At 59.4% G+C, this 23,246-nt stretch overlaps 1 protein-coding gene across 1 annotated transcript in view; it reads left to right on the top strand.

Annotated features, from left to right (window-relative positions):
• BSN (bassoon presynaptic cytomatrix protein) overlaps window positions 1-18,830 on the top strand; it is a 90,987-nt gene extending 72,157 nt beyond the window's left edge. Inside the window, exons 4-12 of the mRNA XM_047826184.1 lie at window positions 1,698-2,144; window positions 2,545-9,192; window positions 11,485-13,561; window positions 13,850-14,643; window positions 14,777-14,876; window positions 15,408-15,539; window positions 15,789-15,843; window positions 16,197-16,289; window positions 18,416-18,830. Coding sequence (XP_047682140.1) covers window positions 1,698-2,144; window positions 2,545-9,192; window positions 11,485-13,561; window positions 13,850-14,643; window positions 14,777-14,876; window positions 15,408-15,539; window positions 15,789-15,829 — 10,239 coding nt within the window. The 3' untranslated portion in view covers window positions 15,830-15,843; window positions 16,197-16,289; window positions 18,416-18,830. The remainder of the gene's footprint in view (window positions 1-1,697; window positions 2,145-2,544; window positions 9,193-11,484; window positions 13,562-13,849; window positions 14,644-14,776; window positions 14,877-15,407; window positions 15,540-15,788; window positions 15,844-16,196; window positions 16,290-18,415) is intronic.
• The last annotated feature ends 4,416 nt before the right edge of the window (window positions 18,831-23,246 follow it).

A 23,246-nucleotide genomic window follows, 5' to 3' on the forward strand; every position in this document is an offset into this window, starting at 1 on the left:
CTCTGCTTAGGGGCTGTGTGTAGGATTGGGCCTCAGGGCAGAGTCAGAGCTCCAGTCTCAGCAATCTCAAGGCTCTGAGTAACAAGCCTGTGGATCAGGCCTATCCTTAACACACACCAGGGGCCTGCCACCTGCCTGGTCTGGCCTCTGCTGGCGCCCAGGGCAGAGATGTGATATGTAGCCCTGCGGGCAGGAAACCAGGGCAGAATCATTGATATGGCATCTGCCATGGTGGCCTGAGGATACCAGGCTGAGGGCAGGCACTCTGGGGGTACTGTGGGAGTACAGATCCAAGGATCTGCCACATGTGCTAGGGTCTGACATGGGCACAGAGCAGTGTGTGAAGTAAGGGTGCTGAGGCTGCCAGCCCACTTTAGGCTGGCGAGGGCCACAGGCTACCTCCTTGCCCTGTCTTCTGGCTCTGTGATCCTGTGGTTCTGGGTCTTGTGGTTCTCCTAATGGCCCATCCTAGTGGCCAAGCTGCTAGTGGGAGTCTGAGTGTCTGGGCACCTGAGAGGACCAGCAGCAGGAGGGTCAGAGTACCAAGGCTCTTCCCCCTCCTCCAGGGTGAGAGCAGACATAAGTGTGTGGTTATCCTCTTTTCCGCCTCACTCTGTGGGCCAGGGTGGGGCTTCCAGTCTTGCCAAGGAAGAGCCCTGACTCTGGAGGAAGTTCCTGGGAGACATGCCCCTGTCAGCCTCTGACCTGCTGCAGGAATCACCCATGCAGGGCCTGGGATGTTCAGACCTCACTCCTGTGCAGACAGCTGGAGCTGGGGAAGTAGACTTGGTTTCTAGTGTTCTAGGAACTTTGCCACTGATATCCACGTCATACTTGGATGACCAGTTTGGGGCTGTGGTCTCCAGGAAGGCTACATGCCAGCCCCTGTGTCTGTCTTAATCATGGCTGTGTCTCCAGTCCCCAGCACTGAACCTGACAGAGGGGATTACCCTGAGAGTAGTGGACTGACGGTTGAGTGTTTGTTTCCCACCCAGATCTGGAGGAAGCAGGGCCCTTGGTCTAAGTGCCGGCACACACAGTCCCCATCGGAACAGTCCAGAGCCCTGGGGGCAGGAGGAGGCTTCCACCTGAGGGTCTTTGCTGGCCTTGGACAAGGTGACTTGGGCTGGGGGGTATAAGCAGAGGGGACTGCTTGGCCCCATCCTCCCAGCAGGGCTTCTTTCAGATGCCTCCCCTGGCCCCAGGAGCCTGTGGCCTCCCAGCACAGCCCTTACTTGGGAAGAGTATGGGGAGGATGGTGTCTGAGGCCTGAGGGCTAGGAGGCCAGGGAGGAGCTGGGCACCTAGGAGGCGCTCCCTGTCTGAGGCTACTCCTGGTTTGCATGGGCTCTGGACTGATGGACTCCACACCAACTCCCCCTCTTCTCCAGACTCATGTGCTACCTGTAGCCTCCCCTCCCCTGCAGGTCTCCTCCTTTTCTTGCCAGGTGAAAAAGCTCTCTACAGGGTAAAGAAGAGATCCTTCTTTTTGGTTTATCATTTGAACTCTGAAGGATGGGGAAGTCTGTCATTTGGGGGCAACAAATCTATTAGTCATTTTCTCCTTATGCCTTTGGGGTCATGCTTTAGAAAACTTTCTCCTGCTTACACTTACAGAAATAGTCATAGAAATACTCTTTGAGTACTTCAGTGTCTTTGTGATTTTCATCAACCCCCTCCCCTCCCATTTCCTTACAGAAAACCGAGTGGCTCTGTCTCAACTGCCAAACTAAGCGGCTACTAGAGGGCAGCCTGGGAGAGCCGACCCCCCTGCCGCTGCCCACCTCACAGCAGCCCCCCTCGGGGGCCCCTCTCCGTGCAGCTGGAGCAGCCCCTCTGAAGCAGAAAGGGCCACAGGGGCTGGGCCAGCCATCGGGCCCCCTGCCTGCCAAGGCCAGTCCCCTGCCCACCAAGGCCAGCCCCCAGGCCAAGCCCCTCAAGGCTTCTGAACCTAGCAGGACCCTGAGCAGTGCCCAGGAAAAGAAGACAGGAATCCCAGCTAAAGCTGAGCCTGGGCCGAAACCACCTCCGGAGACTACCCTGCCCCCTGGGACTCCTAAAGCAAAGACGGGGACCCGGAGGACTGAACCTGCCACGCCTGTCGTCAAGGCTGTTCCAGAAGCCCCCAAGGGTGGGGAGGCAGAGGTCAGTCCCATTCACTTCCCAGGGACCTTAGCTCTCAGGTGGGATAGTCTAGAGAAGGGCTTGGTTCCTGGAGCAGGTCCCTTGGGGCCACAGAGGTGGTAAGGGATGCCTGGATGAGACCCTAGTGGGCCTGGAGCCTATGAGTTACAGGCTGGTCCTATGTCTGGCACTTGGTTGAATGCTTGGGTGGATTTTGCTACCATTAGATCTAATAAAGCTTCTCTTTGAGAATCTAGGGCTGCTTGGGGTTTTTAAGGCCAGAGAAATGGAAGGTAGTGGGCCCTCCCCTGGGAGGTGGAGGACCCCTTCCTCAGGGCCCTGGGATTGACAGAGAGGGCTGGGCTTCTCCAGTGAGCTGTCTGCCATGGGGAGTCAGTGTCTGCTTCTCACCCTGCTGCAGGAGCTGGCAGGCAAGCCTTATTCTCAGGACCTGTCTCGGAGCCCACAGAGCCTCAGTGACACAGGCTATTCGTCCGACGGCATCTCCAGCTCCCAGAGCGAGATCACAGGCGTTGTACAGCAGGAGGTAGAGCAGCTGGACAGCGCAGGGGTGACAGGGCCTCGCCCGCCCAGCCCCTCCGAGCTCCACAAGGTGGGGAGCAGCCTGCGGCCTTCGCTGGAGGCCCAGGGCCCAGCCCCCAGGGGCGAGCAGAGCAAGCCACCCAGGAGCAGTGGTGAGGAGCAGAAACGGAGGCCCCACTCCTTGTCCATCATGCCTGAGGCCTATGACTCCGATGAGGAACTGGAGGATATCTTGGAGGAGGAGGAAGACTCTCTGGAGTGGGGGCGCCAGAGGGAGCAGCAGGACACAGCCGAGTCATCAGATGACTTTGGCAGCCAGTTGAGGCACGACTACGTGGAGGACAGCAGTGAGGGTGGCCTGTCCCCTCTCCCACCCCAGCCCCCAGCCCGGGCAGCAGAACTGACCGACGAGGAGTTCATGCGACGACAGATACTGGAGATGAGCGCCGAAGAAGACAACCTGGAAGAGGATGACGTTGCCCCCCCTGGGCATGGCCTGGCCAAACATGGCACCCAGAAGGGTGGCCCCAGGCCCCGGCCTGAGCCCAGCCAAGACCCAGCGGTGCTGCCCAAGAGACGTCTGCCGCATAACGCCACCACAGGCTACGAGGAGCTGCTCTCTGAGGGAGGCCCAGCCGAGGCCAGCGATGGCACTGGGGCCCTACAGGGGGGGCTCCGCCGCTTCAAGACCATTGAGCTTAATAGCACGGGCAGCTATGGCCATGAGCTGGACCTGGGCCAAGGTCCCGACCCCAGCCTGGAGCGGGAGCCGGAGCTGGAAATGGAGAGCCTGACAGGCTCGCCAGAGGACCGCTCCCGTGGGGAGCACTCCTCCACACTGCCTGCCTCCACACCCAGCTACACTTCGGGCACCTCTCCCACCTCCCTGTCCTCCCTGGAGGAGGACAGCGATAGCAGCCCCAGCCGCCGGCAGCGACTAGAAGAAGCAAAGCAGCAGCGCAAGGCTCGGCACCGCTCGCATGGGCCCCTGCTGCCCACCATCGAGGACTCCTCGGAGGAGGAGGAGCTGCGGGAGGAGGAGGAGCTGCTACGGGAGCAGGAGAAGATGCGGGAGGTGGAACAGCAGCGTATCCGCAGCACGGCCCGCAAGACACGGCGAGACAAGGAAGAACTGCGGGCCCAGCGGCGGCGCGAGCGCTCCAAGACCCCCCCGAGCAACCTGTCCCCCATCGAGGATGCCTCCCCGACTGAGGAGCTGAGGCAGGCAGCTGAGATGGAGGAGCTCCATCGCTCCTCCTGCTCCGAATACTCGCCCTCCCCTTCCCTTGACTCGGAGGCTGAAGCCCTGGATGGCGGCCCCACCCGGCTCTATAAGTCAGGCAGTGAGTACAACCTGCCCACCTTCATGTCCCTCTACTCGCCAACTGAGACGCCCTCAGGCAGCTCCACCACTCCCAGCTCCAGCCGGCCCCTGAAGAGCGCAGAGGAGGCCTATGAGGAGATGATGCGCAAGGCCGAGCTGCTCCAGCGGCAACAGGGCCAGGTGGCAGGTGGCCCCTCTCAGCCCACTGGTACCCGGAGCCAGAGTGCCTTTGAGTACCAGGACACCCCCGACCAGGACTATGGCAGGGCTGCACAGCCTGCCCCTGAGGGCACACCGGCCAGCCTGGGGACAGCCGTGTATGAGGAGATCCTTCAGACATCACAGAGCATTGCCCGCATGCGGCAGGCCTCCTCCCGGGACTTGGCCTTTGCGGAGGACAAGAAGAAGGAGAAGCAGTTTCTGAATGCCGACAGTGCGTACATGGACCCAATGAAGCAAAATGGCGGCCCACTCACCCCTGGTACCAGTCCCACCCAGCTGGCTGCCCCTGTGTCCTTCTCCACCTCCACCTCCTCAGATAGCAGTGGTGGCCGAGTCATTCCTGATGTCCGTGTTACTCAGCATTTTGCAAAGGAGCCTCAGGACCCCCTCAAGCTTCACAGCTCTCCTGCCTCCCCCAGCTCTGCCTCCAAGGAGGTAGGCATATCCTTTTCCCAGGGCCCTGGCACCCCAGCCACCACACCTGTGGCTCCTTGTCCAGCCAGCCTGTCACGAGGTTATATGACTCCAACCTCCCCAGCAGGCTCTGAGCGCAGCCCTTCACCGTCTGCTGTAGGCCACAGCTATGGACAGAGCCCAGCCACTGCGAACTACGGGTCCCAAACTGAGGAGATACCCCAGGCCCTCAGTGGCGCCACTGCCAGTGGACGGGCTGCCAGAGACAAGCCCCTGAGTGTGAGTGATGGCGAGAGCGACCCCCACAAGGCCTCCCGGGGGTATTCCTACTTCGCAGGCTCCAGCCCACCTCTCTCTCCATCTTCTCCTTCAGAGAGTCCCACATTCTCCCCTGGCAAGCTGGGCCCAAGGGCCACAGCCGAGTTCTCTACACAGACGCCAAGCCCGACCCCTGCCTTGGACATGCCTCGGAGCCCTGGTGCCCTGACCCCAACACCCATGGTGGCTCAGGGCACACAAACGCCACACCGGCCCAGCACACCTCGCCTGGTGTGGCAGCAGCCCTCTCAGGAGGCCCCTTTCATGGTCATCACTCTGGCATCAGATGCCTCCAGCCAGACCAGGATGGTACATGCCAGTGCCTCCACCTCCCCAGTGTGTTCGCCCACTGACACCCAGCCCACCACCCACAGCTATAGCCAGACAACACCTCCGAGTATGTCCCAGCTGCCCCCAGAGCCACCTGGGCCACCTGGCTTCCCGCGGGCACCCAGTGCTGGCGCGGATGGGCCCTTGGCAGTCTATGGCTGGGGCGCCCTCCCTGCTGAGAACATCTCCCTGTGCCGGATCTCCTCTGTCCCTGGAACGTCTAGGGTGGAGCCAGGCCCTAGGCCTCCAGGCAGTGCCGTGGTAGACCTTCGCACAGCTGTCAAGCCTACTCCTATCATCCTTACTGACCAGGGCATGGACCTGACCTCTCTTGCCATGGAAGCGAGGAAGTACGGCCTTGCCCTGGATCCAATCCCAGGACGGCAGTCGACTGCTGTACAGCCTTTGGTCATCAACCTCAATGCCCAGGAGCAGACCCATGCCTTCCTCAGCACCGCCACCACCGTGAGCATCACCATGGCCTCATCTGTGCTCATGGCTCAGCAAAAGCAGCCTGTGGTCTATGGAGACCCCTTCCAGAGCCGGCTTGACTTTGGTCAGGGTGCGGGTAGCCCTGTGTGCCTGGCCCAGGTCAAGCAGGTAGAGCAGGCCGTCCAGACAGCCCCATACCGAGGCGGGCCCCGTGGAAGACCTAGGGAGACCAAGTTTGCCAGGTATAACCTGCCCAACCAGGTAGCACCTCTGGCCAGAAGGGACGTTTTAATCACTCAGATGGGCAGTGCCCAGAGTGTTGGCCTCAAATCGGGCCCAGTGGCAGAGCCTGGTGCCGAACCCCACCGGGCTGCCCCTGCAGAGCTGCGGTCACACGCTGCTCCAGGTGCCAGGAAGCCACACACAGTGGTGGTGCAGATGGGAGAGGGCACAGCAGGCACTGTGACCACACTGCTCCAAGAGGAACCTGCAGGTGCCCTGGACCTCACTGGGATGAGGCCTGAGAGCCAGATGGCATGCTGTGACATGGTCTACAAGTTCCCCTTTGGCAGTAGCTGCACAGGCACCTTCCACCCCACCCCCAGCGCTCCTGAGAAGAGTGTGTCAGACGTTGCCCTACCTGGCCAGAGCAGCGGCCCCTTCTACAGTCCCCGGGACCCTGAGCCTCCTGAACCCCCCACCTACCGGGCACAGGGGGTAGTGGGGCCTGGGCCCCACGAGGAGCAGAGGCCCTACCCACAGGGCCTCCATGGCAGGCTATACTCCTCCATGTCTGACACCAATTTGGCAGAGGCTAGCCTCAACTACCATGCCCACAGGATTGGGCAGCTCTTCCAGGGCCCTGGACGAGACTCAGCTGTGGATCTCAGCTCGCTGAAGCATTCCTACAGCCTGGGCTTTGTGGATGGACGCTACCTTGGGCAGGGCTTGCAGTATGGCTCGTACACAGACCTGCGTCATCCCACAGACGTTTTGACTCACCCACTTCCCATGAGGCGCTACAGTTCAGTGTCAAACATCTACTCAGACCACAGGTATGGCCCACGGGGAGATGCAGCTGGCTTCCAGGAGGCCAGTCTGGCCCAGTACAGTGCCACCACTGCCCGTGAGATCAGCCGCATGTGTGCTGCCCTCAACTCCATGGACCAGTATGGAGGGCGGCATGGCAGTGGTGGTGGTGGCCCTGACCTCATGCAGTATCAGCCCCAGCCCGGGCCTGGGCTCAGCGCTCCCCAGGGTCTGGCTCCCCTCAGACCTGGCCTCCTTGGGAACCCCACCTTCCCAGAGGGCCACCCAAGTCCTGGGAACCTGGCCCAGTACAGGCCTACGGTAGGCCAGGGAACAGCAGTCAGACAGCTGCTGCCATCCACAGCCACCGTGCGTGCAGCCGACGGCATGATCTACTCGACTATCAACACTCCAATTGCTGCAACACTGCCCATAACCACCCAGCCCGCCTCAGTACTGCGGCCCATGGTGCGCCGTGGCATGTACAGGCCATACGTGTCGGGTGGGGTCACAGCTGTGCCGCTCACCAGCCTGACACGCATGCCCGTGATTGCCCCCCGGATACCTCTTGGGCCCACAGGGCTGTACCGATATCCTGCACCAAGTAGATTCCCCGCTGCTTCCAGCATTCCACCTGCTGAGGGTCCTGTGTACCTGGGGAAACCTGCTGCTGCTAAGGCCCCAGGGGCTGGGGGCCCACCAAGGCCAGAGCTGCCAACAGGGGCAGCTCGGGAAGAGCCTCTTTCCACAGCCACCCCTGCTGCCGCCAAAGAGGCTGTAGCAGCCCCACCCCCAGCCCCAGCCCCTCTGGCCAGCCAGAAGCCGCAGGTAGATGCTGCTCCCGGGGGCGGCAGCGGGGCCCTCAGCCGGCCAGGGCTGGAGAAGGAGGAAGCTGCGCAGGAGGAGCGACAGCGGAAACAGCAGGAGCAGCTGCTGCAGCTGGAGCGGGAGCGGGTGGAGTTGGAGAAGCTGCGGCAACTGCGGCTGCAGGAGGAGCTGGAGCGGGAGCGGGTGGAGCTGCAGCGGCACCGTGAGGAAGAGCAGCTCCTGGTGCAGCGGGAGCTGCAGGAGCTGCAGACCATTAAGCACCATGTGCTGCAGCAGCAACAGGAGGAACGGCAGGCCCAGTTCGCCCTGCAGAGGGAGCAGCTGGCACAGCAGCGTCTGCAGCTGGAGCAGATCCAGCAGCTGCAGCAGCAGCTGCAGCAGCAGCTAGAGGAACAGAAGCAGCGGCAGAAGACCCCCTTCCCCGTGGCCTGTGAGGCACCTGGCCGAGGGCCTCCCCCAGCTGCCACGGAGCTGGCTCAGAATGGCCAGTACTGGCCACCCCTGACCCACACAGCCTTCATCGCCGTGGCAGGGCCGGAGGGGCCTGGGCAGCCTCGGGAGCCCGGGCTGCATCGGGGCCTCCCTAGCTCTGCCTCGGACATGTCACTGCAGACAGAGGAGCCGTGGGAGGCAGGCCGCAGCGGCCTCAAGAAGCGGCACTCTATGCCTCGCCTGCGGGACGCCTGCGAGCCAGAGTCAGGGCCCGAGCCCTGCGCGGTCAGGAGGATTGCAGACAGCAGCGTGCAGACAGACGAGGAGGATGGGGAGGGCCGCTACCTCCTGAGCCGGCGGCGCCGGGTGCGGCGGAGTGCGGACTGCAGCGTGCAGACTGATGACGAGGACAGTGCCGAGTGGGAGCAGCCGGTGCGCCGCCGCCGGTCCCGGCTTTCCCGCCACTCGGATTCCGGCTCCGACAGCAAGCATGATGCTGCCGCCTCATCGTCCCCTGCAACCGCTGCTGCAAGGGCCACGAGCAGCGTGGGCATCCAGACCATCAGTGACTGCTCTGTGCAGACAGAGCCTGACCAGCTGCCCAGAGTCTCTCCAGCCATCCACATCACAGCCGCTACTGACCCCAAGGTGGAGATCGTCAGGTACATCTCGGCGCCAGAGAAGACTGGACGCGGGGAGAGCCTGGCCTGCCAGACGGAGCCCGAGGGGCAGGCCCAGGGTGTGGTTGGGCCACAGCTTGTAGGGCCAACTGCCATCAGCCCCTACCTGCCTGGCATCCAGATCGTCACCCCAGGGCCCCTCGGCAGATTCGAAAAAAAGAAGCCAGATCCCCTGGAGATTGGATACCAGGCCCAGCTGCCCCCGGAGTCCCTGTCACAGCTCGTGAGCCGCCAGCCTCCCAAGTCCCCCCAGGTCCTCTACTCACCGGTCTCACCCCTGTCCCCACACCGGCTCCTGGACACCTCCTTTGCTTCCAGTGAGAGGCTGAACAAGGCTCACGTGAGTCCCCAGAAGCACTTCACGGCTGACAGCGCTCTCCGCCAGCAGACGCTGCCTCGCCCCATGAAGACCCTGCAGCGGTCCTTGTCTGACCCTAAGCCCCTCAGCCCCACCGCCGAGGAGTCTACCAAAGAGAGGTTCTCCCTCTACCAGCACCAGGGGGGACTGGGTAGCCAGGTATGGGCACAGGGGCTGGTCCAGGGTGGGACAGGGGTCTCTGTCTAGCCTGGGGGCCCCACAGGGAGGGGTTTCTCCTGGGGTGGGGGTGGAGTCACCTCCAGCTCCAGAGGCCCAGAGGAAGGAGTTGAGGATGAGGACTGGATCTTCCTTGATGCACACCTGGTGGAGCCAGCAGCCTGGCAAGGACATCTGGGCAAATACAGACTCACACACTGGCCCCCACAGCCACCCATCCAGACACTGCTAGAAACTTCAGCCTCTCCTCAGCACTGCCTCTTCACAGCCCATATCTGGTCCAGTCCCTACCGTGTCCCCCCGCCAGTCTGGGCCTCTCCCATTCCAAACCTCTACCGTGGATGTTTCCTTAGAAAATCAGTAACATAGACCTGGCTGGGCTGCTCCCTACTCCCCATCCCTGGCCTGGCTTCCATGGCCCCACAGGAAGTCCAAGCCCCTTGGCCTAGCATTCAAGGTCCATCCCAGTGGGCTGCAGCATCTCTCGGTCTCATCTTGTCCCCTGTCACTATCTGGCCCTCAGTAAATCTGCTCCCTGTCTGTTCCCCTAGGCAGGGAACCCTGGAACATCAATGTGCCCTTGCCTGTGGCTTTAGTTGCCAACGATATCCTGGGACTGGGCGAGGTGGCCTGCTGTGGGCTGCCATGCAAGGGAAGATAGGAGTTGCAGGGGCCTTCTGCCAAGGATTTTGAGTGCCAGGCTAAAGAGCACGGGCTTTTCTTGTAGGCCCTTGGAGCTTCTGGAGGTTTGGGGCAGGTGAGACAGGCAAGATGGGTATTTTAGAAAGCTTCCTGGGCAGAATGTGGGTAGATAGGCTGAAGGGAAAGACTGCACAGTGGCCCTGGGGAAAGGGGTAGGAACCAGGTATGTTTTCTGGGCGTGATGCAGAGAGGAGAGGGTGAAGCCTCAAGGTGGGGTGGTGGAGGTGATGAGCTTGGGTAATGGAGAGCCCTGGGGTGTGCAGTCCAGAGACCGTGGGGGTGGGATCAGGAGTCTAGGCTGGCAGGGAGTGCAGGCCAGAGAGGCAGGCCGCCCTGGCTCCAGGCCAGGGTGGGCACAGAAGTTCCATGGGCCGGCAGTATGGTGCCATGCCATGATGAGCCCTCAAGGTGTGCAGCCAAAATAACAAAAGATGAACAATAGAATGAGGAGTTGAAAAAGCGAAATGTATTGTTAAAGGCCCACCCATTGTTCTGAGGCTCTGGGACACACTATCATTTTCTTTGTGACAGATGGTAAGTGTGGGTGGGAGGTTTTTATGTAGTTTCTTGGCAAGGTAAAACGCAAGAAGCCCAATGTCCGGGCCTAGTGTATTTTGGGGATTTGGGTGGTCCATAAAAGCCCAGAGTCCCAGGGCACTCTGGGAAGGCTAGGAACTAGAGACAAAGGACCCAAGGTAGACCTTCCATCACCATCCAGTGATGTGGACCTTCAGGTAAGGTGAACGGCAGGTGAGGAGAACTGCAGAGAGGGCAGGGTTAGGGAGTCTGGACCAGGAAGCAACACAGCCAGAGACCGGTTGGAGAGGCCCTGCAGGGTAGCTGGTAGTCTCAGAGAGTGGTGGGCCAACAGGGATGTGGAGGGAGCTGGGGGCCAGGCCAAGAGCATAGTCCAGAGAGTTTGGCAGAGGGTGGTGTAGGGCAGCTGGGAGAAGAGGGTGGACCAGGCGGCTGAGCTGCATGTCACTTAAAACAGCTGTAGGACGGGGCAGGAAAAGACCCAGAGCCTGCAGTAACTGACAGTCAGCCTGTGCCCCTTCTCATGATCCTCTGGGGATCCTGGTGGGCACCCAGGGACCACTCCATTCCTGTCCATGGCCCTCTATTGCCCTGGTCCCCACCAGCTTCTAGACCTGAAACCAGAGCCAGACTGTACTGTCCTCACCTCAGGACACTCAGTGGGAGAGAGAGGGTGGCAAGCCCACTGGACATGGGCAGGGTCCTCAGGGCCACTGTATGCTAGAAGTTCTCAGAGGCAGGCTAGTCCTAGAGACCAGCACAGAGGGGCATCTGCTCCACTCCTCCCCTGCTGCCTGGAGTTCTGGGAGAGAGAAGGCCTGTAAAACGGTCACAGGCCAGTGATGATGTCCACTGGGGGCGGGGGGAGGGGGCGGCGGGCGGGGAGGCAGTCCTCAAGGCTGCCTGGTGAATCAGAGCACCAACTATATGGAGCCCAGCCTCTGCCCCAACCCAGGCCAGGGCTCTTCTACGTTTGCCCCACCAAGTCACCCACACCTTGGGTCTCAGTGCTGCCCGCCCTTCCCTCTGTCTCAGGTGTCGGCGCTGCCACCCAACGGCCTGGTCCGCAAGGTGAAGCGGACACTGCCCAGCCCCCCTCCAGAGGAGGCTCACCTGCCCCTGGCTGGCCAGGCCCCCCCACAGCTGTATGCGGCCAGCCTGCTGCAGCATGGGCTGGCGGGGCCCACCGCTGTCCCTGCCACCAAGGCCAGTCTGCTCCGGGAGCTGGACCGGGACCTGCGGCTGGTGGAGCATGAGTCCACCAAGCTGCGCAAGAAGCAAGCGGAGCTGGACGAGGAGGAGAAGGAGATCGACGCCAAGCTCAAGTACCTGGAGCTGGGTATCACACAGCGTAAAGAGTCTTTGGCCAAAGACCGGGGTGGCCGTGACTACCCGCCCTTGCGTGGTCTCGGTGAGCATCGTGACTACTTATCAGACAGCGAGCTCAACCAGCTGCGGCTCCAGGGCTGTGCCACTCCTGCCGGCCAGTATGCTGACTTCCCTGTCACTGCCGCTGCTCCTGCCACCCCCTCTGGCCCTACTGCCTTCCAACAGCCCCGATTCCCACCTCCAGCCCCACAGTACACTGCAGGCAGTGGTGGGCCAACTCAGAACGGATTCCCAGCCCATCAACCACCCACCTACCCTGGCCCCAGCACATACCCAGCACCTGCCTTTCCTCCTGGCACCAGTTACCCAGCTGAGCCTAGCCTGCCAAGCCAGCAGGCTTTCCGTCCCACAGGCCACTATACAGCCCAAACACCCATGCCAACCACACAGAGCACTCTTTTCCCAGTCCCAGCTGACAGCCGTGCCCCCCACCAGAAGCCACGCCAGACGTCACTAGCCGACTTGGAACAGAAGGTGCCCACTAACTATGAGGTGATTGCCAGCCCAGTTGTGGCCATGTCTTCAGCCCCACCTGAAACCAGCTATAGTGGCCCAGCAGTAAGCAGCAGCTATGATCAAGGCAAGGCTGCTGAGCTGCCCCGGGCCGGGGACCGTAGTGGTGTGAGCCTGAGCTCAGCCTCCACCTACCCCTCTGACTCCCACTACACCAGCCTGGAGCAGAATGTCCCTCGGAACTATGTGATGATTGATGACATCAGTGAGCTGACCAAGGATAGTATCTCCACTACCCCTGATAGCCAGCGACTAGAGCCCCTGGGGCCAAGCAGCAGCGGGCGTCCAGGGAAAGAGCCGGGAGAACCCAGCATCCTTGAGGGGACTGCATTGCCCTGCTGCTACACCAGAGGGGAGGAGGAATCTGAAGAGGACTCTTATGATCCCCGTGGGAAGAGTGGCCATCACCGGAATCTGGAGAGCAATGGCCGACCAGCCAGTGCCCACTACTACAGTGACAGTGACTACAGACATGGAACTCGAGCAGAGAAGTATGGTCCAGGTCCCATGGGGCCTAAGCATCCCTCCAAGAGCCTGGCACCAGCTGCTATCTCCTCAAAACGTAGCAAGCACCGGAAGCAGGGCATGGAGCAAAAGATCTCCAAATTCTCACCTATCGAAGAGGCCAAAGATGTGGAGTCTGACCTGGCCTCCTACCCCTCCCCTGCAGTCAGCAGCAGCCTAGCCTCTCGGGGCAGGAAGTTCCAGGATGAAATCACCTATGGGCTCAAGAAGAATGTGTATGAGCAGCAGAGGTACTATGGGTTGTCCAGCCGGGACCCAGTGGAGGAAGATGACCGCATGTATGGAGGGAGTGGCCGGTCCCGGGTGGCATCTGCATATAGTGGGGAGAAACTGTCCGGCCATGACTTCAGCAGCCGGGGCAAGGGATATGAACGGGAACGGGAAGCCATGGAGAGACTCCAAAAAGCGGGCCCCAAGCCCTCGTCCCTGAGCATGGCCCATGGCCGGTCCCGGCCCCCCATGCGGAGCCAGGCCTCTGAAGAGGAGAGCCCCGTCAGCCCCTTGGGGCGGCCCCGCCCTGCCGGCGGCACCCTCCCTCCTGGGGACACCTGCCCACAGTTCTGCTCCAGCCACTCCATGCCTGACGTCCAGGAGCACGTCAAGGATGGGCCTCGGGCCCACACATATAAGCGTGAGGAGGGCTACATCCTGGATGACTCCCACTGCGTAGTTTCCGACAGCGAAGGTAATGGCAGCCAGGGGTGATTTCTGCAGCCGCTCAGCACCCGGGGGGCCTGCCCGCCCATGGGGCCCTGGGCCCTGAGATGTCCCAGGGGGGCCTGGCTTGGCGCCTCATCCAGTGGGCTGCTCCACCTGCGCCCTGGCCCTGGTTGTGGGGGGGACGGGCTGGGGGCCTAGTGTTAATTGCTTGTGGCTGTGGTGCCCACTCTCTGGTTTCCTTGCATGGCTTCAGCTGGGCCTCCCCCTGCGGCCAGCCCAGGGGTTGATGGTGTTCTGTTTTTGGTCTCTGAAGCGTATCACCTGGGCCAGGAGGAGACAGACTGGTTTGATAAGCCCCGGGATGCCCGCTCTGACCGGTTCAGGCACCACGGGGGCCATGCAGTCTCCTCCTCCTCCCAGAAGCGAGGCCCTGCCAGGCACAGCTACCACGACTACGATGAGCCCCCCGAGGAGGGCCTGTGGCCACATGATGAGGGTGGCCCAAGCCGCCACACCTCAGCCAAGGAACACCGGCACCACAGTGACCACGGGCGGCACTCAGGCCGCCACACTGGTGAGGAGCCGGGCCGGCGTGCTGCCAAACCACACACTCGGGACCTGGGCCGCCATGAGGCCCGGCCTCATCCTCAGCCCAGCCCTGCCCCGGCCATGCAGAAGAAGGGTCAGCCTGGGTACCCCAGCTCCGCTGAATATTCACAGCCATCCCGTGCTCCGTCAGCATACCATCATGCCTCTGACAGCAAGAAGGGCTCCCGGCAGGCCCACTCGGGGCCCACTGCACCACAGCCAAAGCCAGAACCCCAGCTGCAGTCACAAGGTCGGCAGGCAGCTCCTGGGCCACAGCAATCACAGCCGCCACCATCAAGGCAGACACCCTCGGCAACAGCATCACGCCAGCCACAGACGCAGCAGCAGCAGCAGCAGCAGCAGCAGCAGCTACAGCCCCCTCAGCAGGCCCCAGCGCAGGCTCGGCTGCAGCAACAGGGCCAGCAAGCTACCCGGGGCCCAGCCTCTGCTGCCAGCCAGCCAGCAGGGAAGGCTCAGCCAGGCCCCCCAACAGTCACAGGCTCCCAGCCAGCAGGACCGGTAAGTAGGGCTCCAGTGCATGGATCCTACCCAGGGTGTATACTGCGGCCGCAGCTTGGACGTGCCCTTGGTTCCAGGCTGGGCAAGGGCAGAATCCACGGACAGTATCTGAGCTATGGGTTCTGTGTTGCAGCCACGGGCAGAGCAGGCAAATGGCTCTAAAGGGACAGCTAAAGCACCCCAACAGGGGAGGCCTCCTCAGGCCCAGCCACCACCAGGACCTGGACCTGCAGGTGAGCCTGTATTTTGGTGCCCTCGGCCACGGCCCAGAATTCCTGGTCTGCCCTCTCCCTACACCCATGGGCGTCCTGAGCTCCCCTGCACTGCCACCCGCACTGCTCCCTGCGAAGGTGCCCAGGGGGCTGCAGACCTTTGCAGTAGGAAACAAGCTTGGGGTTAGAATGAGCCAGTTGGGGTCACCAGCACTGGGGACTTTGGGCCCAGGCAGCTCTGGTCAGGGAACCTGAGTACAGGGCCAGGACCACAGCTTCTTACTGTCTCTTTCCTTCCCCTTCTCTCCTCCCATCTGTCTTTCCATCATCCTCTTCTCCTTCCTTGCTTTCTTCAACTTCCCTTTTTCTGCCTGCTCCAACCCCTTTCCTTCATGTTCTCTCTCTCTCTCTCTCTCTCTCTCTCTCTCTCTCTCTCTTCATTTCTCTCTCCTCCCCCTCACTCTCCAACCTCACAACTGCCTGTATTCAGATTCCCTCAGGGCTGCTCTCCCACTCAAGCCTGTCTCCTGATGGTGGTTTCTTACCCCCTAGGCATGAAGGCCGGAGCCAGGCCTGGAGGGACCCCAGGGGCTCCTGCCGGCCAGCCAGGCGCCGATGGTGAGAGTGTGCTCTCCAAAATCCTCCCTGGTGGGGCAGCAGAGCAGGCTGGCAAGCTGACAGAAGGTAGGCACTGCCAGGTCCATGGTGGGCGGCAGCTCCAGGGCCCTACTCTGGCAGAGGTTACGTCTGGGAAATGATTCCAGGCTCGGTCAGCCAGACATAGGCCAGCCTGAACATCCACCTGCTGCTGCCCAGTGGCTCTCTGGGTGGTCCTTGCCCCTTGGGGTGGGCTTGGCTTCACTGTGCCAAATGGTCCCAGCTAGGAAGGAGTCTAGTCCAATTTCCTGATGCCTCTCTTTTTCTTTGTCACAGCTGTCTCTGCTTTTGGCAAAAAGTTCTCCTCATTCTGGTGACCATGCCCTGCAGGGTAAGTATGGGCTGCCTGTACCCAGCCTCCCTTTGCATGGGGGGTCCTGAGGAGTCCTCTAGGCGGAGTCTGGTCTTTAGCAGTGGTGATGTGGCCAGAGCTGCAGTATTCTCTCCTGTGAGTGTGGGAGGAGGAAGAGGAAAAGGAGGAACCCAATGCATAGAGGCCTTAATGTGGGGCCAACTCCACAGGGGTCCTGGGAAAGGGAAGCTAGGGCCAACACTCCCTTGTCCTTCTCCACCACCCCTACCACCCCTCCCGGGGCTCTCACAACTTTGAACTGGCTTTAGTTTGTAGGTAGGGCCCCCTGGGATATAGCTCCTCCTCAACCTTTCTCTGTAAATGCTCCACAGGCTCTTGAAGGGACGAAAGGAGATGATATCATTGCTGTGGAAAAATCTCTGGAGTCAGAGGCCTGGGCACAGCTCTGGACTCTGCGTATAACAGTGAGTGTCAGGTCCAGGGTAGGGCGGGGCAGAGGAAGGGGTGAAGGTCCAAGGCCTGGCTGACCAGACCCATGTAGCTCCTACAAATGTGAGCTGGGAGGAGGCTGGTGGACTTCCTTCAGCTGTGATGGGCCTCGCAGCTACCCGAGGGCCAGAGACCACCAAGCTGGCTGAGATGACTCAGGCAGTAACCTCAGGGAAGGACCCAGCAAATCCAACCGTCTCCCACAACTTCGGGTCTGTGCTCTGGGCACTGATTCCAAAGCCCTTTCCCTGAGGCCTCGTGCTGGTGACTTTGCTCCAGACAGTCTGGTGAGGCCTGAGTCCCCAATGCTGCAGACCGTAGTAGCCATGAGCATGAACTTAAAACACTGTTGGCTTTCACAGGCTGAGCTCATGACCTGCAAGATGGAGGAGCAAAATGAGAAGTGAGGCAGACAGGAAGAGGACAGAGAGGAGAGGGAGGTCACTGGACAGGCAGTCTCAGCCCCTAGCCAGGTCAGCCCAGGGAGAGAGTGGAAGGGCCTCTGTGCAGGGGCCGTGGCTCTGCCTGGGCTGCAGTGGCCAACATGGGATGAGAAGCCTTCTCCTGGAACCCTCTCTGGTCCCAGCCCAGCCTCTGTGGCAGAGGAGGAGGTAGCGCATCATCCAGGATGGCAGGGAGGGTAGCCTGGCTAGTGGCGCTGCTCTGTGCACGGCCAAGGGCCACCTTCTACCATTCTGTAACCCTGGGGCCTTCTCCCTCCCCTTCCTTCGCCACCTCTCAGGTTGAGTTTAGAGGTTTGTGTGCTTCTCGTGGTGAGCAGGCAGGTGTGTGGCAGGGCCAGAGAGTCAGCGAACAAATCACAAGGGAGCCCAGGCCAGGACTGCTTGTAGGAAGGAGCTGGGTGTAGTGGCAGAAGGGCTGCCTGTCTCTGGAGGAACAGTGGGGGCCCTAGAAACATCCGGTCTCTCATCCACTTAGCCGTTTATTCCACAAATGTTTGTCAAGTCCTAGGCAGGTGCCAGGCCCTGTTCCAGGTGCGAGGGATACAGCAGGAGATAAAACCAGGTCCCTGCCCTCCAAAGTGGACAGTCCATTTAAGGGGGACAGAGAAAAAATAAGTTAAAAAAAAAACACTAAAGGTTAAAAGGTAATTTCTGAAGGTGGTAAGTGTTATGAAGCCAGTGAAGCAGGGTTGTGGGGCAGGGGATCTGCTCTAAAGAAAGTAGTCAGTGTGAGGTAAGGCTTGAGGCGGGACAATGTTGGGATGGGACAGGTGGGCCTTCAGGCCAGACAAACGGCCGGCAGAGCCAGAGCCACAGCAAGGGGAGAGACGGTCAGGGTGAAGTCTGAGGGGGTGAGAGCCAGCTCGGGTGGGCTTTGTAGGCCAAAGTAAAGAGCCTGGAATTTAATTACAGTAGCCACAGTGCAGCACCCCCAGTGTTCTTCCTGCCTTCACCCCACTACAGCGGGCTCCCTGCTGCTTTCCCGCCCAGCCGGATGTTTCCTTGGAGTTGCCCTGGAACAGATGTGAAATCAGAAATTGTGCTGAAGGGAAGGAAGGGCAGCCCATGGTATGGGTTCACGGCAGAACCTACCTTGGGTTTAGGGCTAGGGCTGTGTCACTGAGGAGCGAAAGGAACCATGGGCGTGGTTCTATTCTGCGTCCTGCCACACAGCCTGGGTGGGCCAGTGACACCACTAACTTTGTAGTTAAAGGAATCTCCCTCAGGTTCTGGTATCTGGCTAATGACTGGGCCCCACGGCCAGCACTTCTCTGAGTGCCCATCTCCTGGTGTCTTCTATAGCCATTTCAGAAGCGGGCTGGGAGAGGTGGGCCATTTTAAACAAAATCCCATCTCCCTCATGCTCAAGCAACTTATGTTATATTCAAGAAATGTCCCTTCCTGGCCACCTGGATACGCCTTGCTTCCTGTCCTTGTCTTCGTGACCTCAAAATTGCCCAAGCACCCATCTCCCCAAGACTCAATGGGTAGGGACCCCCTGGGTGAGGAAAAGTTGGTCCATCAGCACATGGGCAGATCACCAAGAGGAGGGCAGGGATGGAAAGCAGCTGTCCACAGCTCTTGACAAAATCCTTCTTTCTTTCCTTCTTTCCCCCTTCCTCTTTTTCTCCTCTAAGCATCTGCAATCTGGCAAACCCTTGGCCCAAAGACTCACACGAGGTGGGACGTGGCAGGCAGGCCTCCGTTGAGAACGGGATGTTTTCTAACAGCAGCTGTCTGGGTGAAGCATCTGCTGGACACGTTGAGACCACTGGCCCCGGGGGACCCGTGATTGTCTTTCCAGAGACACTGCTCTCCTCAGGGCGCCACCTTCAAGGAATAGCCTTCGCTGGGAGGGAGGAGCCCTCTCCGGACACCCTGCCACCTCGGCAGTCCTGCTGCTCTTCCCACAGCCGCCTTTCTGCGGCCCGGCCAGCCAGGCTTCCTATGCGTTATACACAGAGTTTGGGCACAGGCTGCCTCTTTTTGACGGACACTGCCCTCCCTCCACGATGCCAGAAGTTTTTCCACAGCCTTGGAGAGGGGCTTTGACTGAGGGCTGGGGGCCCCGGGCTCCGTTTCCTTCACATTCCAGCTGGCCCGGATCCCTCTGTGGCCACAGGGCCCTGCTCCCCTCACCCTGCCCTCTGGGTGACATCGGAGCAGACTTCCATGTGGCCAGCATGGGGTTGGGAGAACTTTACAAATATTAGGACCTAACACTGTCTCATCGCTGAAATAAGAGGCCATAGCACCGAAAAGCAGCGTGGGCACTGGCTGAGGCTTCTCCCAGCCCATGGGTGGCAGCATGCTAGCACGCCTGCCACCATCTCAAAGCCATCCGCCCCCCCCCGTCCCCCCCCCTCCCCGAACTCCCCAGCCATTGTGAGCATCCCAGCGACACCGCCATCATCTTGAGCAGCCAGCTCCTTGTTCATACACCTGGGGATTTCTTTTGATTTCAAGAACAGCCTTAATCATTTCAGTTTGATTTACGTGTATACCTCATAAGCAGTTTTCTTTTGTTTCTCTTTCTCCCCCTTCTTTTTCTTTGCTCGCCTCCTTGCCTCTCCCCTCCACCACCACCTGTGACCGATGGTTTGGTTTCCTCTCTGCTCTGCCCCTGATCAGCACAGGGAGAATGTTGACTCAGAAGCAATAGGGGGCAGCAGGCCACCAAGAGCACAACCCCAGGGCGAGGTCTAGGAAGGCCCCTCAGCCCGCCTCTGTTTACTGTGCAATCCAGTCCTTCTTAAGCCATCACCAGTGGGCATGCTCAGAGCAGAGGGGCCAGGGCTTCTGCCATGCAAGGGCAGGGCCCAGAGCCCTGTGCTGGGGAGTATGGCACCGTCCACCCACCTGGCGTACTGGGCGGCATTCCTCCCCAAGGCCCTTACCTTGGGGGCCTCCCTTCCTCTTGGGCACCCCCACCAGTCTCATCTCTAACGTTCTATGCAATGAAATATAAACCCTCAAAGACAACTGTTAATATTTAATAAATTCCATGTTATGTATAAGGAGTTAATTGCAAACATGCAATTGAGAAACTGGATAGATAAGCTCATATCAAACACCGCCCCCCCCCCCCCCCCCGCCCCCTGCTCCCACTGTGTGTGTGAAATTCTCAGTCTGTGGCATGTTTGACCTGTGGCAGGACTCGCTGCTGCCAGGTGAGTCACCGCCTGTCCTGCAGTGGAGCATGCACAGCTCGCAGCCTTTTTGCACGATTTCATCCATTTTAACTGCTCCACCCTCTTGCTTGGGAGTTCTTTTTGCCTCAGAACCTCTCCTTCAGGAGTGCTTCTAGCTGACTTCTGCACGAGCTAGTGAGGACCTGCTGGAATTGTTGCCTGAGCGTGCAGGCTGCGGGGCGGGCAGAGCAGGGCCTCGCATACCTTGCAGGTTTCTCGGACCAGGATAGCAGGTGAAAAGAAGCCTTTGGAGTAGACATGCTGCTGGAGCCCACACAGGAATGTGTGGGTGAACATTCTGAAGGTTTGCTGTATGATTTCCATCTGTAAGTCACTCCCCCTCTTATCCCATCCCTGAGCCAGAGGCGTCTGGCCACCCCTTTCAGTGGGACATGGCTCAGGCACAGAGCTGGGCTGTGTCTTTGGCCAGAGACACAGAGGCAGCGTCTGGCTATGTCCTAGGGACCCCAGATCCTGACTGTACCTGCTCCGTGCCTCTTCTTTGTAGCTCGGTGGGGGCTCCAAGGTCTGTGAGCCAAGAGATCTAGGCTGGGACAAGGGGATCAGCAAGTGCTCAGTAAGAGCTAGGTCTCTGGCACTTGTGGCAAGGACAGCTAACAATGTCATCTTGGACCAGAGCAGGTGTTCACATAGACAGTGGCTTCACGCTGAGTTTCTTGGGAAGCTTTTCAATAGCAAAATTCACAGAAGGTTCTTTTGTGACCCTCTTTCCATCTGTCTCCAGGACCTAAACTCCCTGCCCCCCCCCCCCCCCATCTCTGAAGCCCAAGTATCGCACTGCTTGTCAGCTTCTCTGTGACTGAGCCGGGAGTGCAGCAGGCAGTGGCTGTCCAACCCCTCGAGGCCTGGCCTTCCTCCAGTTTGCTCTGGTTTGCACCATGCATTTCTCAGGGGTCCACATTTCTCATACTTTCCTATAAGGTCTACACAGCCCTTCAGAGGGGGATCCTGGCCTACCTCTGGCAGCTGTGGATGGGGCAGGAGGCTGTTGACCTCTGTTTTGGGCCTGTGACCCTGGTCCTCCTGGATTTGGGCTTCGCCCATCCCCCAGGACACCTGCCTCATCCCAGCGATCAGGCCTGGGCTGTAAGAGCCCCATCTGAGCAAGGGCTAAGGGAGGCCACTATTCATCACCTTGACTACCCAGGGCCAAGTCCGTGTGGGGATGTGCCTGTGGCTGGACATATGGGGGACCAAGGCAGTAATCCTTCCCACTAAAGGCCAGGGGGTGGGACCAGGAACAGGGAGCAAGCAGGGAGAGGACAGCAGGTCAGCCTCCATCGGGCCCAGTCTTAGGCTCTACAATGTTGACTTCTCAGCAAATTTCCTTTGTGACCAAGCCTTCTGAGTTTGAAATTTCTGACATCTGCCACTCCCCACTGTACCCCCAGGACACATCTGTATCCATCACCCCTTGTGAAGGTGGCTGGAGCAGGCCCCTCTGGGCCACAAGTGTCCCAGCCCTTGTGTAGATGCAGCTGTGACTCTGGAGGCACTGCAGCCAGAGACGGAGGGACCAGCATTTGGTACCTTGGCAGTGGGGGAGCATCGAGCCCATCTCCAAATGGGCAGAGTTTCTGGGATGTGGTCTAGGCCTTCTCCATACCTGCTTCCCCAGTGTCATGAGCAAGGGCATTGTCTCTGCCCACTCCAGGGCCTAATGCACTCACTTCACAGCAACAGTCCCCTCCCACCCACCCACTTAGTCCTTGGGAAGAGAATGTGGTCTCAGGGCCCATGATGAGAGGGCAGCAGTGGCAGTAACTATGGCCTGTCTTGTGGAACCTGTGTGGAGTTTTCTAGGCAGATCCTTTGCCATGGCAGCATGGCCCTTCCCCTGCCCTCATGCCACCCTCCCCCCATCTGTAAATACTTGTCATCGTGGACTCCGACAGGGTCAGAGGGACAGGCCTGACCAACTGAAACTCCTCAGAGATATCATCTCTGTCTCCCTGGGTACCAGCAGCCCTGCTGCCACGTGCACTGGGGTGGCGCTGGAGAGCCATGGAAATCGTGAGATAACTGTGTGTGTATGCATGTGAACAAGCGTGTGAATGTGTATGTGTGTGCGTGTCTGCCCCACTCAGCCTCTGGGATCAAATCAGCTCCTGCTCTCCAAGCGCAGTGCCCTGGAGAGTGGTGGCTGCCCAAAGCCTTTTCTCTGCTAGCTTCCATGTCTTGTTTTTGCTTTCCCCTCACTCCTTCCCTCCCTCCCTTCTTGCCTCTCTCCCTTTCTTTCCTTCTCTCCTTGGAGGGGGGGAAGAGTGCTGTACAAAGTGAAACAAACAAGTTTACAGTTGTAAGTGCAATGACCCGAGTCCTCCACATGACCTTGTGAATTGTGTGCCGTCCTCCTGTGCTCTGTGAGAACTCGTGGTACTTCAGTGTCCCTCCCCCTGTATTGTGACAAGGTAATTCTGTGGTATCAGAATAAAAGGACTTGATATAAACAACCTACAGACTGTCTCTGGGATGGTTTCTGAAATGGTAAGGCTTAGCCAGAGGAACAAAGCCTCAAACTTGTGACAGTCCTGTTTACAGTTAAAGGGAGAAGAGTAAAAGGGGTATGTTGTAGAAGTGTTGGCAAGGCCACAGCTAAGTCTACACCAAGCTGGCCAAAAACAACGGGTCCTCCACAAACATGCTCAGGGCAGGTCCCAGGTTTGGACCTGGAGGGAGCAGTTAGTTCACTGTGCAGGTGTTGAGGGATGGTGCCTCCAAGGCGGGTGTGTCCAGGCTGTGCCTCTTTCTGGCCCCGGTTCCTGGTTAGCCAGGTGAGCAGGTGCTGCCCCCTGGTGCTGCCAACAAGCACCACACCTATCTACCTTGCTATGTCTACTCCCAACCCCTCAACTCTTGCAGGCTGCCAGACCTTAGTTCTTTCCCAACAGCATGGGTGAACCTCCTTACTAGAGTAACCCAGAGCTGCTAGAAAATTCTTAAGATACAGATAAAGGAAAAGAGTATCAGCCTCACCTCTGACCTTCCTCCAGAGTTAGTATGTTAACATATGTCCTTACTTCCTGTTTTTCTTTTTCATTTTAAACAGAAGCCAGAAGGTGCAGTACCTTCTGTTTTCTAGCCTCCTGTTTATTTCTACATGTTCATCCCAGGTACTTAGACGTTTATTCTCCAATGCCCAACCTCCAGAGAGTTGCATGATGAATTTATAGCCAGTCTACAGTACACACCCTGAAGGCTGGGCACCACAGTCCCGATTTTCCTTAAAATAATAAATAACACTGTGATAAACATC

Source organism: Prionailurus viverrinus, chromosome A2, assembly GCF_022837055.1.
Source record: "Prionailurus viverrinus isolate Anna chromosome A2, UM_Priviv_1.0, whole genome shotgun sequence".
Lineage (NCBI taxonomy): Eukaryota > Metazoa > Chordata > Mammalia > Carnivora > Felidae > Prionailurus > Prionailurus viverrinus.